Source organism: Populus euphratica, unplaced genomic scaffold (assembly GCF_000495115.2).
Source record: "Populus euphratica unplaced genomic scaffold, PopEup_1.0 scaffold863.1, whole genome shotgun sequence".
NCBI classification, from domain to species: Eukaryota; Viridiplantae; Streptophyta; class Magnoliopsida; order Malpighiales; family Salicaceae; genus Populus; species Populus euphratica.
The window spans coordinates 79,596-96,843 of record NW_011500722.1 but is presented as its reverse complement, the minus strand read 5'-3'; the positions used below and the strand labels follow the sequence as shown (position 1 = coordinate 96,843).

Below are 17,248 nucleotides of genomic sequence, written 5' to 3'. Positions count from 1 at the left end.
AAACTTGATTATCATTTGGCAAGGAGTTCTAAACCTAACCTAGAAATTTTATATGAAATGGATAACAATTGAGGTTCAAATAATGAAATTAATGCTATGCTTTAGAGTGAATTTTTTGAAAAAATATAAATTGACCATGGATTGATCAATTAGGTTAAAATAAGCTGTGTTGGTTATTAATACAGGTAGAAATGATGAAGAAAACCATGAGGTTCTTAAGGACCCATGACCGACCAATGAGGGGTTATATTACATGAAATAGAATTGTATGTAGTAAGTGATATCATAGTAGATTAATGTATATATTATGAAGGAAATGATTTTAAAGGAGTTTCACATTATGTAGATTGACTTGAGAGTTTATGTTGCTGAAATTTATGAAATTTAGGGTGAATTATTGAACCTAAAGATAAATATAATTGTGAACATGTTTGACTTTTCATGCTAAGGAAAGATACATAAAAAAAATTGATGTAAATGTGATAATATTTGTGTGATATAATACATGTATGACTATGATAATACAAATGCAAAACTATAGATGTTAATAACATTATTATTGAGTTTTGTTAGAACTTTTTATGTATTTGGAAGAACATGTTAGGAAATAAATGAATTCTGCATGCCCAATTGAAAAAAAATTATGCGTCTAATAGCTTGTTTAATTATAGTTGTTCTTGACATGAGAATTAAATCATAAATGGTTATAAAAATATAGTTTAAGAAGATACGTGTATATACAAGTTATAAGAATTTTTTTTGTTGAGATAACTAAGAAAATAAAATTTTTTAAAAAATAAAAATTCAATGAGGATTAAATGAGAAATAAAGGTTAAGATGAAATAAATTGATTTAGAATATTAATACGAGGAATGTACATGGAATTAAAATTAATGTGGTATATTTGTTGTTAAAAGAGAAGCTACAAAAGCTATGTAGCTGTCGGGAGGTACCACTTAGCTTCTGCAGTAGGTAATTGTTGTAGATTAATATTTTTTCTTAATTTATTACAATAATTTTGATGATGCAATGATATTTTATGTTAGAATTATAAATTAAAATGAAAGGAATTAGTTTTCGTTAATAAAACTAATACTAGGTAATGGACAACAAGATTAAATTCCTGAAAGTGAAAATAATGCTCGGTAAGGGGCAAAAGGATTAGTTTCCGGTAATAAAACTATTTTGTGCTATTTATTAGCATGTTTGACATACTTTAATGTTTTTTTTAATATAAAATCAAACCTATTTATGAAATTTTTTCATCATTTTGTTTAACATTATTTATGGAAGTCTTCTCATCAATTGAAATAATAAAAACACAAGGATTAAAACCATTACTTTTATAGGATGTTTTATAGCATGATAACAGTTGTTTTTTACTCGAAAATATATTAAAATAATATATTTTTAAAAATTATTTTGACATTATCATATTAATTAATTTAAAATAAAAAGAAAAATAAATTTTTTAATTTTTTTTAAAATATTTTTTAAAAATAAAAACAAATAGAGTCTTTGATTGGAACGAGATAAATGGTAACAACAATTTTAATTAAAAATCTTCTTCAAAATGGCATCATGTTACCCTACACAATATAGCAAGCACCCTTCGGACAAAAATACACCAAATATGGATAGAGACTAATTCATGGAAAGCATACGAAAAAAAAAAAAATCCATCGGGAAATAAATTTACTAGTGCATGAAAGGAACCAATCTTCATCGTGGTTTAAAAAAGAAGAAGAGGAAAGCGGTGCACAAAATGACAAAACAGAGGATGTTGTTAGGTCAAGGGTCCACAAAAACCTGGCCCACTCATTGACTGGAACAAAAAAAAAAAAAAACCCCAACAAATACCCTTTTTCCCAAGAATCCTTCGTAACTACTTCATGTTTTGTCCCTTCTCTTCCCCTAAATCCTTCAACAGAAATACAAACCAACACGAACAATGGGGGTGCCTCAAACAATGGAGGCCCTAAGAGAACGAGCTGATTTCATTAAAGAATCGTTACAAAAAAGCCAAATCATTACTGATAACATGGCCGCCATTCTTGGCTCCTTCGACCACCGGCTCTCTGCCTTAGAAACTGCCATGCGTCCCACTCAGGTACGTTAAGAATCATCCCAACTTTCCATATTTCTGTTTTAATGGATATGCATTGTTGTTTGTAAAGGAAATTTTCTTCTTCTTCTTCTTCTTCTTTTGTAGATAAGGACGCATTCGATTAGAAGAGCACATGAAAATATTGATAAAACATTGAAGGCAGCAGAGGTTATTTTATCTCAATTTGACCTCACGCGAAAGGTACTTTTTTTTTTAAATAATAATTTCTATAATGATGTTTTTTTGTTGTAATATTATTAATTAATTTGTCTGGATATATATGTATTTGGATGTTGTAGGCAGAGGCTAAAATATTGAGAGGGCCACATGAAGATTTAGAGAGTTATTTAGAAGCGATTGATCAGCTAAGAAGCAATGTGAAATTTTTTAGCAGCAATAAGAGTTTTAAAAGCAGTGATGGTGTGCTTAATCATGCCAATCAATTACTTGCTAAAGCTATTTCTAAGCTTGAAGAGGAGTTTAGACAGCTTTTAACAAATTACAGGTTCGTCTTCTTGGCTTCTTGTTTTTGTAATGAAATCCTGTTCTGTTTTGTTTCAAGAAATGACGATTGACATAGAAGTTATGTTAATTGTTTAGTGTTTTTGATCTGACTGTTTGGTGCACTCGAAAAGTCTTGTTTTTTGGTGTTTTGAAATGAGCAATGAATCGAATATTGGAAATGGCTATGACTTCTGCCGCTGAAAAGTGTCAATTAATTGTGAAAGATTGATTGTTGTTGTGTGCCTGATGCAAGCTTTGATTTTTCATGATCCTCAATAATGCTTTTGAAATAAGTTAAGAATTGTTTTGACTGACAGCAAGCCAGTGGAACCTGATCGACTTTTTGAATGTCTTCCCAATTCTCTACGTCCATCATCATCATCAGGATCGCCTAGGAAGCATGGTAATGATAACAGCAAGAGCCCCACTGAGCACCAAGGGAAGAGCTTAGAAAATGCTGTTTACACTCTTCCAACACTTATTCCGCCAAGGGTTATTCCATTGCTACATGATTTAGCTCAACAAATGGTTCAAGCTGGTCACCAACAACAGCTATTTAGAATCTACAGGTGATTTTTTCCCTTTCTTATTGCTGCTGTTATCATTGCTCATGTTCTTCATTCTTGGACCTATCTTAACTAGGTTGTCTTCTGTCTTACAAGTTCTCAAGACAAATACATGTCAGAAGATTGACTTTTTCAAATTCTGGTGTTTTTATCGTTTACCGCTAATAACAAGCTTGAAACTTGGAATATAAAAAGAAATCTACATTGCTCTGCCAATGCTTGATCCATGATAAAAACATTGAAATTGGAAGAAAATTTTAGCTTGGTTATTTATGGGTAATCTCTCTTGAGTAATCTTGTGTAAATTAGTATGAATTTGAACATGCTACAGTTTTAGTTTTCAATAATGAGTGGTGAATTTGTCAATGCATATAAGTTTGGATAATCTCTTCCTGTCTTTGCTGGATTTAATAGGAAATAAAATTACTTTAATGGAAATCTAGCAATATAGTTGTCACGTTACTTTTCAAGACACGAGTTATGACAATTTTTGCTTAACAAAGAGACAATGGAGGAAGAGAACATCGGCTTTGTCATTGAAATAATTATTCGCTAATAAATTCCATCTAAGAACAAAAGTAAAATTTCATTCTGATTCTTATCATCATATGGTTCTTACTACCATTGACTTTGGAATTTTGGTGATGATATTTTCTGTTTACAAACTCCAGGGACACTCGTGCTTCAGTTTTGGAACAAAGCGTCAGGAAATTAGGTGTTGAGAGACTCAGTAAGGATGATGTCCAGAAAATGCAGTGGGAGGTCTTGGAGGCTAAGATCGGGAATTGGATACATTATATGAGGATTGCTGTGAGGATTTATGTGTTGCATTCTTGGTATCAAGGTCTCTTTTTGTTATTTGGTTTCTCAATTTTTTTTCAATGCTTGGAACAGGTCAAACTGCTGTTTGCTGGGGAAAAGAAACTGTGTGATCAAATACTTGATGGGGTTGATTCTCTCAGGGATCAATGTTTTGCTGAAGTCACTGTAAACAGCGTGTCTGTGCTGCTTAGTTTTGGGGAGGCCATAGCCAAAAGCAAAAGATCACCTGAAAAACTATTTGTTCTATTAGATATGTATGAGATTATGCGGGAACTTCAATCTGAGGTATGGAAGCTTTTACTAAAGCGAAATATTATCAATACTAAATAATCATGTGAATTCTAAACAGTTTTGGTGGATAACCCTGTATGGGATTTGTCTCATTTATCAACAAGGTAATGAATCTATGATGATGGTAAAAAGTCATTTCAAGGCGAGTTTTTCTCAGAATTGAAACCATGAACCATGAATCGCAGATGTGCATGAAATAAATTAGAAAATGAAATGATAAGTAAATAAAGACCCTCTATATGGGGAAATAGTCGTACAGTGAAAGAGATGAAAATGGGGGGAAATTGAGATGCGACTTTCAATGGAACATGGTATGCAAGGTCGCCTTGGAGCTCACAATCCATGGGGATGAAAATCCATTTCAAGCAAACTGAAATGCATAAAAAGCCTGCGGATGTAGCTTCAGGTATCGTTTCTTGGTTGTTTATTAGAAAAGGCGACTAAAATGACATTTGGAATATAGAAAACCAACTGTTTTCTTTATGATGGAGCTAACAGCATTTCACTGTTATTTTTAATCACAAAGCATTAGAGAAACGATACTGTATGAATCCTATGGTGGAAAAATGCTTAGACAAGTATTTTTTTCTCATTCTTCTCCTTCTTTTTCTTCAATTCTTCTTGATGTTTATGATCTTCTTTTATTTCTTTTTCTTTGTTTTTCGGCTTGATGTTGGGGGTTGCATCCGCAGATTGAATTACTCTTTGGAAGTAAAGCCTGCATCGAAATGCGGGACTCTGCATTGAGTTTAACAAAGCGACTAGCTCAAACGGCTCAAGAGACCTTTTGTGATTTTGAAGAGGCTGTAGAAAAAGATGCTACCAAAACTGCTGTTTTAGATGGAACTGTCCATCCTTTGACTAGCTATGTGATTAATTATGTGAAGTTTCTCTTTGAGTAAGTTATTATTGCTGCATTTTCTTGTTTCTTTTCTATCAATTTTATCATGACATTTTTTAATATACTTCCTTCAAGTCTGCTACTTGTTCATGTGTTTAATGTGGTCAGAAGATCTAGAAATATTAGGTTACTTCATAAATATCATGCATCTGACAGTTGGTCTTTCAATTTGCGCAGTTACCAATCTACACTGAAACAGCTCTTTCAAGAGTTTGATGCAAGCGATCCTGATGCTCAGTTGACATCTGTGACTACAAGAATTATGCAGGCTCTTCAAAATAACCTCGACGGGAAATCAAAGCAGTATAAGGACCCTGCGCTGACTCAACTATTTCTCATGAACAACATTCACTATATAGTGAGATCTGTGCGGAGGTTTGTTCTATATTTTTTGTATTTTATATAAGAGGCGTTGATGATCTGTACATGATCTGCCTGACACCTTTTAACATCCAAGTACAGGTCAGAAGCGAAGGATTTACTGGGTGATGATTGGGTGCAAATACACAGAAGAACTGTGCAACAGCATGCTAATCAGTATAAGAGAGTTTCTTGGGCAAAGGTTTGTTTCTTTAACTAGACTTGCTCTGCATCAGAATCTCTTTATTTTCCTTGACAAGGATGCTGGGGATATCACTTGAACCCACTAATACCATCTTCTCAGGATTTTTTTTTATATAAATACGGACCTATTTATTGAATATTTATGTTGATTTGTATATATTTTATTACAATCACTCGGTGGGGCTGTAGTTATCCAAGTTAATATTTACTCTTCCTTGAAGATGTCTTCATATCTAGTGAATATTGTTATCTTTTGATGGGAAAAGTCTGGATACCTGCCTTAGGATCAAGTGGCCTAGACTCCATCCTCTAATTTGCATGCCATACTAGACCTACTAGGGCACTTCTCCAGTTGCAATGCTATTTGTGTTAATTTTGGAATTACTCGTTGCAGCGTTTAGTGGTGACGTCTTCGTGTTGACTGCTTCTTAACCTTTTGTCATAAGAAATTGCAACATCTTGAATTGCTCCTCTTTTCATCTAATTTAGGGTTGGAAAATTGTGCGTATAACTCATAGGAACTAGTTCCCACCCAAAATTGTATTCAGTTATTTGGTTTCTAGTGAGATTTTTTGTTTTCTAATCAATAAGACGTCATGTTAAACAGTTCGCGTCTTAGATGTGCAGATTCTGCAGTGTCTCTCTGTTCAGGGTGGTGGATCAGGCAGTGGTGGTGGAATCGGAGGTGATGGTAGTGCCAGTGGAATTTCAAGAGCAGCAGTGAAGGATAGATTCAAGACCTTCAATGTCCAATTTGAGGAGCTTCACCAGAGGCAATCTCAATGGACCGTTCCTGACAGCGAGTTGCGTGAGTCTTTGAGGCTGGCTGTTGCCGAAGTTCTCTTGCCCGCATATAGGTCTTTTCAAAAGCGTTTTGGGTATGGTTCTCATCTTTGTGACCTGCTTTTTCCTCTTCTTCTGGCTTCTACTCATCATTTTATCTGAGAAGAATTCATCCTTCTTTCTTTCACTCATAGGAACAAACCCTGTTTTGCATTGTTACAGGCCTATGATTGAGAATGGAAAAAACCCTCAGAAGTACATTAGATACTCTCCTGAGGATCTTGACCACATGATGAATGAATTCTTTGAGGGGAAGACATGGAACGAGCAAAAACGGTAAACATTTACTAGAACGAATCTAGGTACATGCCACCATTTATGCTCTTGTATAATTACGAAGTCAAATAATAGGTGGCTTGATATACTCGTATCACGATCCGCATTAGGGTTGGATTCTTCTGCCAAAGTTTTGCTGTTATTTTTCCAACTATCGAGTCTGAGTATGTTTCATTCAAGGCATGCATGCATATGCACACTCTGTACTCACAACTGTACAACCTCCCCCTCCTATGGGTATAAACAAATGAAAACAGCTGCTATTTAATAAGAGTGTATACATTTTTCATGCCCATTTCTTTCCATGCCAAATTACTCACTGCTTTGGAGCTCCAATATCCATAAAACCCGTTGTTCGGTTCAAATAACAGAGAACCTTGTTGAGGGGAGAGGTAAAGTGGCAGGTCTTGGTGGTTGTGTTGCCGTGAATAGGAAAGACAACCTCTCCTGTGGCGTCCTTTAATCTGCTCATTCTTGATCCTCAGATTTCTTTAGAAGGTGTTCAGGGATTCTTATTGTTTCCATGTTATCCTTGGAATAAGAAATGACTTGCTCTAATAACTTTGAACCAACGAACCTCCATAATTCTTTAACCAGTTAGAATTTGACACCATGATTCCAAAGGTCCCTTGAAGAAATAATTCAATACTTTCCAGCTTTTCTGAATTTAATTGGTACCCTAAAACACACAGGTTACATCTTCCAAATTTTTATGTGCATTCAGTGCGAATGAGTGAGTTTTTTACTCAAGTATTGCCCATCAGCCCCTGTCCTAAATTTTTTGGCTCCGCTGTGGTGGGAAGAGACTAATTTGCTCGCCATCCCATGGCTCCTTGTGATTCACAGATGCCTTCTCTTCCATTAGCGACAGCAACTGTCGGACGTCAAAAATTATCATATAGCCAACTAGATCTTCTAGATAGATTTATATCTGGGTTTAACATCGCCAGTTGTCGGGTGTAAAAAAATATCCTATAGCCAACTAGATCTTATAGATAAGTTTATATCTGGGTATGTCATCGCGCCATGGCTACTGCTTGATGATGCCAAGCTAGCAAGATTCTGTATTCTGTCCAGCCAAAAATGGTACCAGAGCTTATATCAATCCTCATCCTACGTACAGCTAGCGTCAAGCATTCTTATCTTAAAGCCTCAAACAATCTTTCCCAAAACACTTCGCTGTTATCTGACCATTTTGAAGACTCCTACATATAATGGCCAAACTGATAAACAAATTTCATGTCAAGTTGTAAGTAATTCATGGCTTGTTCAGGTGATCTTCAATCCAAAAAAGTGAAAGCCCATGCTAATCATTCCCCATTACTTCCTATCAGCGCCAACTATTCTCCATATCCTTCAGGGTCCAACGAGTCCTGGAGCATCATCAAAATCGTTCTTCTCTTTCTCCCCGCCTTGTTTTCAACAATAATAATTGTTAAATTGTCACTAGACATGATCATGATGTATTCTTTCGACCCGGAATCTCCCACAATCCAGTTCAACTTTCTCTTCATTTCAGAAACAAAATGTGGATCCAATTTCACAACCTTTAATCCTAACTTGGGTCGGATATTTCCTTGGAAGGATCAGATAGTTACATGTTTTTATGAACAAGATGATGCTTTTTTGACAACTATTGTTGAAGGGTTTCATTTGGGGTTGATACAGCAAGAAAACGTGTACATTGAATTTGAAACAAAAGGATTTGAGGTTGATCAACCTATTGTGGACTATGCAGTAACAAGGGAGATCAAGGAGGAATTTAAAACAGTGGATTATTGAGTTTTACTGTGTTGGCTCCTTTATCATAAGGCAGATTGTATAAGGTTTCGGGTGGATAAGGATTGTTGCTATAAATCCTTATTTGTTTATGTTTGGAAGGTGGAATTGTGGCTGCAAAGATTAAAGGTTTGTTTGTTTTTATATTTTAAAAGTTATTTTAGAAAAAGTTGAAATTTTTTTTATTTATTTCAAATTATTTTTTTGATGTTTTCAAATTATTTTGATATATTAGTATTAAAAATTATTTTTAAAATATAAAAAAATTATTTCAATATATATTTTAAAAAAAATATTTAAAAAATAATTGCTTCCAAACACCATCAAAATATTGTAAAATATTGCATGGTTTATGATGTCACCAATTGATGAAACATGGCAAGTTGTGCCTAAAAAAGATTATAAGTAATTAGGCAAGGGTTCAAAGAGTTCGATGCATCTAATTGATTAAGCGTTGGCTTAAATTTCTTACAATTTGTTTGATTTTCCCTTTTCTTTCTTGAGAAATTGATTGTTTTCTAGGAGAGGACTTCTTAGTTGGATTGGTGAACATTTAGATTCAAGTTAAAAATTGAAGGTTAAATATTAATGAGTTAAGTCTTAAGGATGTAAAAAAATAATTAAAAAGTAAAATAAATATAACAGAAAATAATATATAATATGTAATATTGTGACTCATCCGATGGTTGTGTATAAAAAGATATATAAAAAAATGAATTTGAAAAGAAAAAAAAAAAAGTACCACACCACCTTAATTTTTTTTTTTTACCCACACCCAATGGATTAACATTTGAAGTCCCTAAAATATATGGGATTAAATGTTAATTTTCTGAACTTTTCTTCCCATCAAAAACACTCACAAACAAAGTTAAAAGGGGTTAAATACCTAGTAATTATATGAAAATATGGTTTAAATTATGTATTTTAATTTTTTTTAAATTATTTAGATATGCTAACATAAAAATATTTAAAAAATATTATTTGAAAATATTACAAACAAAGTTAAAGGGATTAAATATCTAGTAATTATTTGAAAATGTGGCTAAGATTATATATCTTAAAATTAATTTTTTTATATTTTAAAATTGTTTTGATGTATTAATATAAAAATAATAATCAAATATTATTTTAAAATAAAATACATTTTAAAAACAACAACAATCAAATTTTCAAGCATCTCATGAATCATCACAGCCTTGAACTAAAAACCATGAAGGAAAACAAATCACGAGAAGGGTAAAATAGTAAAACAAAATTGGCAGGTCTTGGTGGTTGTGTTGCCGTGAATAGGAAAGACAACCTCTCCTGTGGCGTCCTTTAATCTGCTCATTCTTGATCCTCAGATTTCTTTAGAAGGTGTTCAGGGATTCTTATTGTTTCCATGTTATCCTTGGAATAAGAAATGACTTGCTCTAATAACTTTGAACCAACGAACCTCCATAATTCTTTAACCAGTTAGAATTTGACACCATGATTCCAAAGGTCCCTTGAAGCAATAATTCAATACTTTCCAGCTTTTCTGAATTTAATTGGTACCCTAAAACACACAGGTTACATCTTCCAAATTTTTATGTGCATTCAGTGCGAATGAGTGAGTTTTTTACTCAAGTATTGCCCATCAGCCCCTGTCCTAAATTTTTTGGCTCCGCTGTGGTGGGAAGAGACTAATTTGCTCGCCATCCCATGGCTCCTTGTGATTCACAGATGCCTTCTCTTCCATTAGCGACAGCAACTTTCGGACGTCAAAAATTATCATATAGCCAACTAGATCTTCTAGATAGATTTATATCTGGGTTTAACATCGCCAGTTGTCGGGTGTAAAAAAATATCCTATAGCCAACTAGATCTTATAGATAAGTTTATATCTGGGTATGTCATCGCGCCATGGCTACTGCTTGATGATGCCAAGCTAGCAAGATTCTGTATTCTGTCCAGCCAAAAATGGTACCAGAGCTTATATCAATCCTCATCCTACGTACAGCTAGCGTCAAGCATTCTTATCTTAAAGCCTCAAACAATCTTTCCCAAAACACTTCGCTGTTATCTGACCATTTTGAAGACTCCTACATATAATGGCCAAACTGATAAACAAATTTCATGTCAAGTTGTAAGTAATTCATGGCTTGTTCAGGTGATCTTCAATCCAAAAAAGTGAAAGCCCATGCTAATCATTCCCCATTACTTCCTATCAGCGCCAACTATTCTCCATATCCTTCAGGGTCCAACGAGTCCTGGAGCATCATCAAAATCGTTCTTCTCTTTCTCCCCGCCTTGTTTTCAACAATAATAATTGTTAAATTGTCACTAGACATGATCATGATGTATTCTTTCGACCCGGAATCTCCCACAATCCAGTTCAACTTTCTCTTCATTTCAGAAACAAAATGTGGATCCAATTTCACAACCTTTAATCCTAACTTGGGTCGGATATTTCCTTGGAAGGATCAGATAGTTACATGTTTTTATGAACAAGATGATGCTTTTTTGACAACTATTGTTGAAGGGTTTCATTTGGGGTTGATACAGCAAGAAAACGTGTACATTGAATTTGAAACAAAAGGATTTGAGGTTGATCAACCTATTGTGGACTATGCAGTAACAAGGGAGATCAAGGAGGAATTTAAAACAGTGGATTATTGAGTTTTACTGTGTTGGCTCCTTTATCATAAGGCAGATTGTATAAGGTTTCGGGTGGATAAGGATTATTGCTATAAATCCTTATTTGTTTATGTTTGGAAGGTGGAATTGTGGCTGCAAAGATTAAAGGTTTGTTTGTTTTTATATTTTAAAAGTTATTTTAGAAAAAGTTGAAATTTTTTTTATTTATTTCAAATTATTTTTTTGATGTTTTCAAATTATTTTGATATATTAGTATTAAAAATTATTTTTAAAATATAAAAAAATTATTTCAATATATATTTTAAAAAAAATATTTAAAAAATAATTGCTTCCAAACACCATCAAAATATTGTAAAATATTGCATGGTTTATGATGTCACCAATTGATGAAACATGGCAAGTTGTGCCTAAAAAAGATTATAAGTAATTAGGCAAGGGTTCAAAGAGTTCGATGCATCTAATTGATTAAGCGTTGGCTTAAATTTCTTACAATTTGTTTGATTTTCCCTTTTCTTTCTTGAGAAATTGATTGTTTTCTAGGAGAGGACTTCTTAGTTGGATTGGTGAACATTTAGATTCAAGTTAAAAATTGAAGGTTAAATATTAATGAGTTAAGTCTTAAGGATGTAAAAAAATAATTAAAAAGTAAAATAAATATAACAGAAAATAATATATAATATGTAATATTGTGACTCATCCGATGGTTGTGTATAAAAAGATATATAAAAAAATGAATTTGAAAAGAAAAAAAAAAAAGTACCACACCACCTTAATTTTTTTTTTTTACCCACACCCAATGGATTAACATTTGAAGTCCCTAAAATATATGGGATTAAATGTTAATTTTCTGAACTTTTCTTCCCATCAAAAACACTCACAAACAAAGTTAAAAGGGGTTAAATACCTAGTAATTATATGAAAATATGGTTTAAATTATGTATTTTAATTTTTTTTAAATTATTTAGATATGCTAACATAAAAATATTTAAAAAATATTATTTGAAAATATTACAAACAAAGTTAAAGGGATTAAATATCTAGTAATTATTTGAAAATGTGGCTAAGATTATATATCTTAAAATTAATTTTTTTATATTTTAAAATTGTTTTGATGTATTAATATAAAAATAATAATCAAATATTATTTTAAAATAAAATACATTTTAAAAACAACAACAATCAAATTTTCAAGCATCTCATGAATCATCACAGCCTTGAACTAAAAACCATGAAGGAAAACAAATCACGAGAAGGGTAAAATAGTAAAACAAAAAGCCTATCGAAAACCGTTCCCTCCTAAATAACATTTGAGACAGTTACAAACCGTTGTGACCCACGCCTTCCAAAGTATATTTGCAAACATCATTTTCTTCTCACAATTTGAAGTTCATGGTTACAGTCTTCTAATCCGAAGCAACACCGTCATCATCAACAACTACTTTTGTACTATGAATTCATAAATCTTGAAAAAAATAAAAACAAGTTCAGTACTTATAAGGTACGTAATCCAACAATATCTTTACAAGTTTTTCTTTTTATTTATTTTTCTTAAAATCTTCACTGTATTTCCTACGTTAGAATTATGTATTGAACCATATATATATATATGAATGAATGAATGAAAATGAAAGAAATTAAAATATGGGTATATGAAATAAAGCCATGATTTCTATATATCATCATCTTTTTTCCATTTCCTTGTGTTTCTGTTGAGTTCTTAGTTTTTCTTTTAAAAAAAAGAGAAAAAAAGAAAAGAAAAGAAAATATCACAATGCTATATATGTTATTGTATGGAGTGGATAAAGATTTCTGTGTTAGCATTAATTAACGTTGTTAGAAAATTCCGGCCCTATTAGATCATAAATCTCACGAGGATTGGACAAATAAATATTACCATCGTCTCTTAAAATCTTGATTCCTTTCTAGTATGGTTTTTCCTGGAAGGATAGAGAATATTACAGGAACTGAAATGAATCAACGCTCATGGTTTATGCAGAAAGAACAATGGCATCGTTGAAGTCTCAAGATTGTGGAAGCATTTGCCAGCTTGCTCTTTTCTTGCTTGCCGTGGTGGCCGGAATATCAATCATCACCTTAGGGCTTATGATGAACTCAAAGTACAGTCCACGGACACAGAAACAGCCTCTAGTGATCAGACTCAATTCCTTCTCTGTATCAGACCTTAACGTATCGAATTCCATATCTGGGGCCAATTGGGATGCCATGTTGTTGTTCGGGAACCGGCATAGTTATTTTGAGATTTCGGTCGAAAGTTTTGAAAGTTTTGTTTACTATTATCATCAAGATGCTCTGTCGTGTGCATTAGTGGAGTCAATTCATTTGGGGCCCAAAAAGCAGAAATTGGTGCAGATCAAATTTAATGCCTCTGGGTGCGGAGGGGGTGAACAACCTTTTGTTGAGGAGAGGGTTCTGAAGGAGATAAAGAGAGATGGAGATAATGGAACTTTGCATTTGGGGTTGATGTTGAATTTTCAGGCTTCTTATAGGAAAGGGCCTTGGTCTTGGGTCTATTGGCTGAAGGCTAAATGCACTGACTTGGACGTGCTGTTTGAAACTGGTCCGGGTGCTGGCATGATGATCGGCGATGAGCCCAGAGCGTGCTCGGTTCCATTGCTCAAGTGATCATGATGTTTCTGTCACTTCCTTGTTCTTATTTACTTACTTGTTCTTCTATTTCCTTTCCTTCGTATTGAGTTTCTGTCTTTATTTTGGAATACTACTGCTGTAATCAATGCAATTTCTATAGCAGTTTTGGTGTTGCGTTGCTGCCACGAAAATTTCAGACAACCTACAGGGCTGGGAACATCATGGAATCAAATGCACATAGTCCTATCTCCAAAACTAGCCGCGAAGAAATTTTGCAACCTGAAGGCCAGTTCTTGACAGATTCTGGATGTGGAAATCACACATACTTGTAATCCTCGTATAGTTTTTAAGCAAAAAACTCTAGGCAATTTGTACATCACTCGTACAAGTTTTCTTGGCCATATCTAATATCATGCATCAACTTTGGCCGTATCTAACATAATTTTGTCACAGTAAAGCATAAAGTTTGTTAACCAATACCCATAATTTACTATTTTCAACCATAGCAAGTGATAAAAATCAGGAGCAGTATTTATTCAGCCATTTGACCACACAATAAGCAATACAGTATATCTGTTCTCATCATAGAACCATATATGTAAACGTAAATGTCATGAACTTTTTTGGCAACAGCCATGATTGCGCATCTTCTTACAAACATTTTTTGGATTTGATTTTTGTTGCAATGCTCCTCTCAATTCCTTGGAAGCTTGAGAAATGTGTACTACCTGTTTAACCTCATTGTATTCAAGTGCCAATGAGAGAAAGGAAACCCAGCTCAATATGGCCAAATGCACCCGTATCAGGTGACATGACAACCAATTCCATTTGAACATGTTAGCCTAATTGTAACATACAACACACAATGTACGCGGTTATGCCACCCTTGATTCTCTGTAATCTTTCTCGTTTTCTCCTTACTTCATCCGAAAAAATTAAAATCCCTGCCTCCTGCCTCTCTTGGGTTCAAAGAGAGATAATCAATTACACGTACTATGGCTTCGGAATCCCAACAAAACAACAAGGGAGAAAGCCAACCATCTGAAAGCACCCTTTTTCCTTCAGGAAGACTTAAGTGTCCTCCACCAATGAGTTATCCTCCTACATTGGGATATGCAAATTCCTGTTTTTCACGTTGAAGACTTTTCTGTATTAAATTTTAATGCCACCATGCCTACCTTCACGGCTATTTGGGAAGCATACGTATCAGTTAAGAATCCAAATACCAGATTGAAAATAGACTTTGGTCAAATACATAGCCATATGTATTACGACAAAGATTATATCCTTGCTTCAGCTAATTCCCCTAAGTTCTCCATGGACACAGAGACAAGCAACGTAATAAATGCCAAGCTATCGGCCAATAACACGGATAACTCGGTGGAGAGCTGGGTGGTGGATAAATTGGCCAAGGAAAGAAGCAATGGGGAGGTGGGTTTCACTTTAGAATGGTGTTCTCGACTTCTAGTAGATCGGGTTCATGGTTTAGATCAAATCCTCGAAGCATGGAAGTTGTGTTTGAGGATATTAAAATTGCTTTTGCGGGTGCTTCAGGTGATGGGAATATTGCAGCCAGTGCAGATAGGGACTGCTTAGTTCTTAGCTAGTTAATTTTTATGTTAATATATATTTTATAATAAGGGAAAAAAAGTGGCCAACATATGAAAAAATGGTTTCTTTTATCCGTCAATTTCCTCTTAAGCTTCTTAATTATCATATCTGGAGATTAACTCATGCGGTTGATGGAGACATAGTTTTGATATTAGACATTATAAATGTGACCATGTTCTTATTTGAAAAATTGCTGGTAATATATAGTCTTGATAGATGCACAGACTTTTTTTTTTTTTTAGATTAACATGGGTGTCTAGGCCAGCTTGCGCGCACCACGACTAATCCTACGGGCCTTAAAGTTAACAACCATGTAAGCCTCTAGTGGCCATTATATGAGCAACCAAGCACTCGAACCTAAGACCACGGAGGGAGCAAACTCCTTAGTCCCAAGTCTTTACCACTTGGCCACCATTTTCTTTCACAGAACACAACGTGTATAAACAGATTAGAATTGAATTACGGTCAGTTTGTTTGTGTTTTCAGTTTGGTTGTGTTTTTTCTCTTTATTAGTTACTAAAGTGAACAATTATTAGATTATTTTTTATTATTTGCTTGAGTTGGTAAAAATTATCAAATTTAAGTATTTTAGGTTTAATAATAATATCAAACCTAAAATCTTTTGAGTCTTAGATTTAATAATTATATTCAGTACTGAACCAGACATAGTCCAACATAATTATTAAAACCAGATGCAAGTCTATCAACATTTTTAGACCCAAATATAGTTCTAATATAGTTATTATATCCAAGACTCTAAAGTTTGATATAGATGCTAGACTTAATTTTTTTGGATTTGACAAGATCACTAAATCAAATTTATAATATTTTTTAAATTCTTAATAATTTTTAATATAAATTTTTAAAAATAATATTGTTTCATAGTGAAGCACAGATCAATATACTAGTAATTTACTGTACATGGATCCAAAACCTATTTATTTTTAATTTTTTTTTTAATTTTTTTAAACTTCCTGTTCGTTATATTCAATTCACATTTTTTGGTTTAATTATTTATTGGGAATTCCGGACAAAAAGAAAATGAAATTAGTATGAAGTTAAAATATTGTTACTCGGACCTTTCTCGGTTTGCTGGTATTCATGGTAATTTGGTCTTAAATTTTTAAATTGGGAACTTTTCGTGCTATTTTATGTTGTAAAAAATCTAATTGATAATATTGTTTTCAAAAAACTGATGATAAATCTCTAAATATGTTCAATTATGTTTTTTTAATGAAAAAATTAATTTAAACTTTATATTATCAGATGCGTAAATGTCATTTTTGTAATAAAATCAACATTTTTTTAATGAAAAAAAAAGCTGAGTGCTGTCATAATTAGTTTTTACTCCATTTTTATCATATTTACAAAAATATTAAAACAAATATTTTTAACATGATTTACCTAGTTTTTTTTGGTAATTTTGTAATTTTTGATCGCTTCACATGCCATGAATTTAAAATTTTTTCTTTAAATTTCAGAAATACAGAAAAAGGAGGGAAGATATTTTGTTTAAAAAAGAGGGGACTTTTTCCAAGATACCGGAAAGTTTTGGAAAATATATGGAAGCTATAGAAGGTTGTGGAAGAAATTAGAACCAATTATGAAAGGAATATATAACTAGAATAAATACACCGCCTGCACTAGATGGAAAAGGAAGCGTTTATGGATCCTGCGGGCCCTTCACGCACTCCAAGAGCTCATAGGCACATGGAAAAACACGCCACAAGCCATGGTGGTTCAAGCCGAGATTGTCAC

General features: G+C 33.3%; 2 protein-coding genes and 1 pseudogene across 3 annotated transcripts; all 3 read left to right on the top strand.

The window, feature by feature from the left end:
* Positions 1 to 1,900: 1,900 nt before the first annotated feature.
* On the top strand, positions 1,901 to 7,250 carry LOC105116131 (exocyst complex component EXO70A1-like). Of its 2 annotated transcripts, XR_840472.1 has the most exons (12): positions 1,901 to 2,110; positions 2,213 to 2,308; positions 2,407 to 2,612; positions 2,929 to 3,180; positions 3,849 to 3,987; positions 4,072 to 4,284; positions 4,983 to 5,188; positions 5,369 to 5,566; positions 5,654 to 5,753; positions 6,383 to 6,633; positions 6,761 to 6,952; positions 7,205 to 7,250. XR_840472.1 is itself a non-coding variant. In XM_011013339.1 (11 exons), exons 1-11 carry the CDS (start codon positions 1,952 to 1,954, stop codon positions 6,876 to 6,878), a joined length of 1,938 nt encoding a protein of 645 aa, XP_011011641.1. In that variant the 5' UTR covers positions 1,901 to 1,951; the 3' UTR covers positions 6,879 to 7,145. The 2 variants fall into 2 exon arrangements, 1 of the variants encoding a protein (XP_011011641.1); XM_011013339.1 differs by lacking the exon at positions 7,205 to 7,250 and having other exon boundaries at positions 6,761 to 7,145.
* Positions 7,251 to 13,276: 6,026 nt separating this feature from the next.
* Positions 13,277 to 13,915, top strand: LOC105116134 (uncharacterized). The gene has a single exon (XM_011013341.1). The coding sequence runs from the start codon at positions 13,277 to 13,279 to the stop codon at positions 13,913 to 13,915; it is 639 nt and encodes a 212-aa protein (XP_011011643.1).
* A 1,077-nt stretch (positions 13,916 to 14,992) lies between these two features.
* Positions 14,993 to 15,486, top strand: LOC105116133 (uncharacterized; annotated as a pseudogene).
* Positions 15,487 to 17,248: the final 1,762 nt, after the last annotated feature.

What these genes read in the sequence shown, in the direction of transcription:
- LOC105116131 (XM_011013339.1), top strand. Translation starts at nt 1,952, where the DNA reads ATGGGGGTGCCTCAAACAATGGAGGCCCTAAGAGAACGAGCTGATTTC. An exon ending in TACATTATATGAGGATTGCT is followed by an intron (nt 3,988 to 4,071) that starts GTGAGGATTTAT and finishes TGCTTGGAACAG; the next exon opens with GTCAAACTGCTGTTTGCTGG. An exon ending in TGCGGGAACTTCAATCTGAG is followed by an intron (nt 4,285 to 4,982) that starts GTATGGAAGCTT and finishes TTGCATCCGCAG; the next exon opens with ATTGAATTACTCTTTGGAAG.
- LOC105116134 (XM_011013341.1), top strand. Translation starts at nt 13,277, where the DNA reads ATGGCATCGTTGAAGTCTCAAGATTGTGGAAGCATTTGCCAGCTTGCT.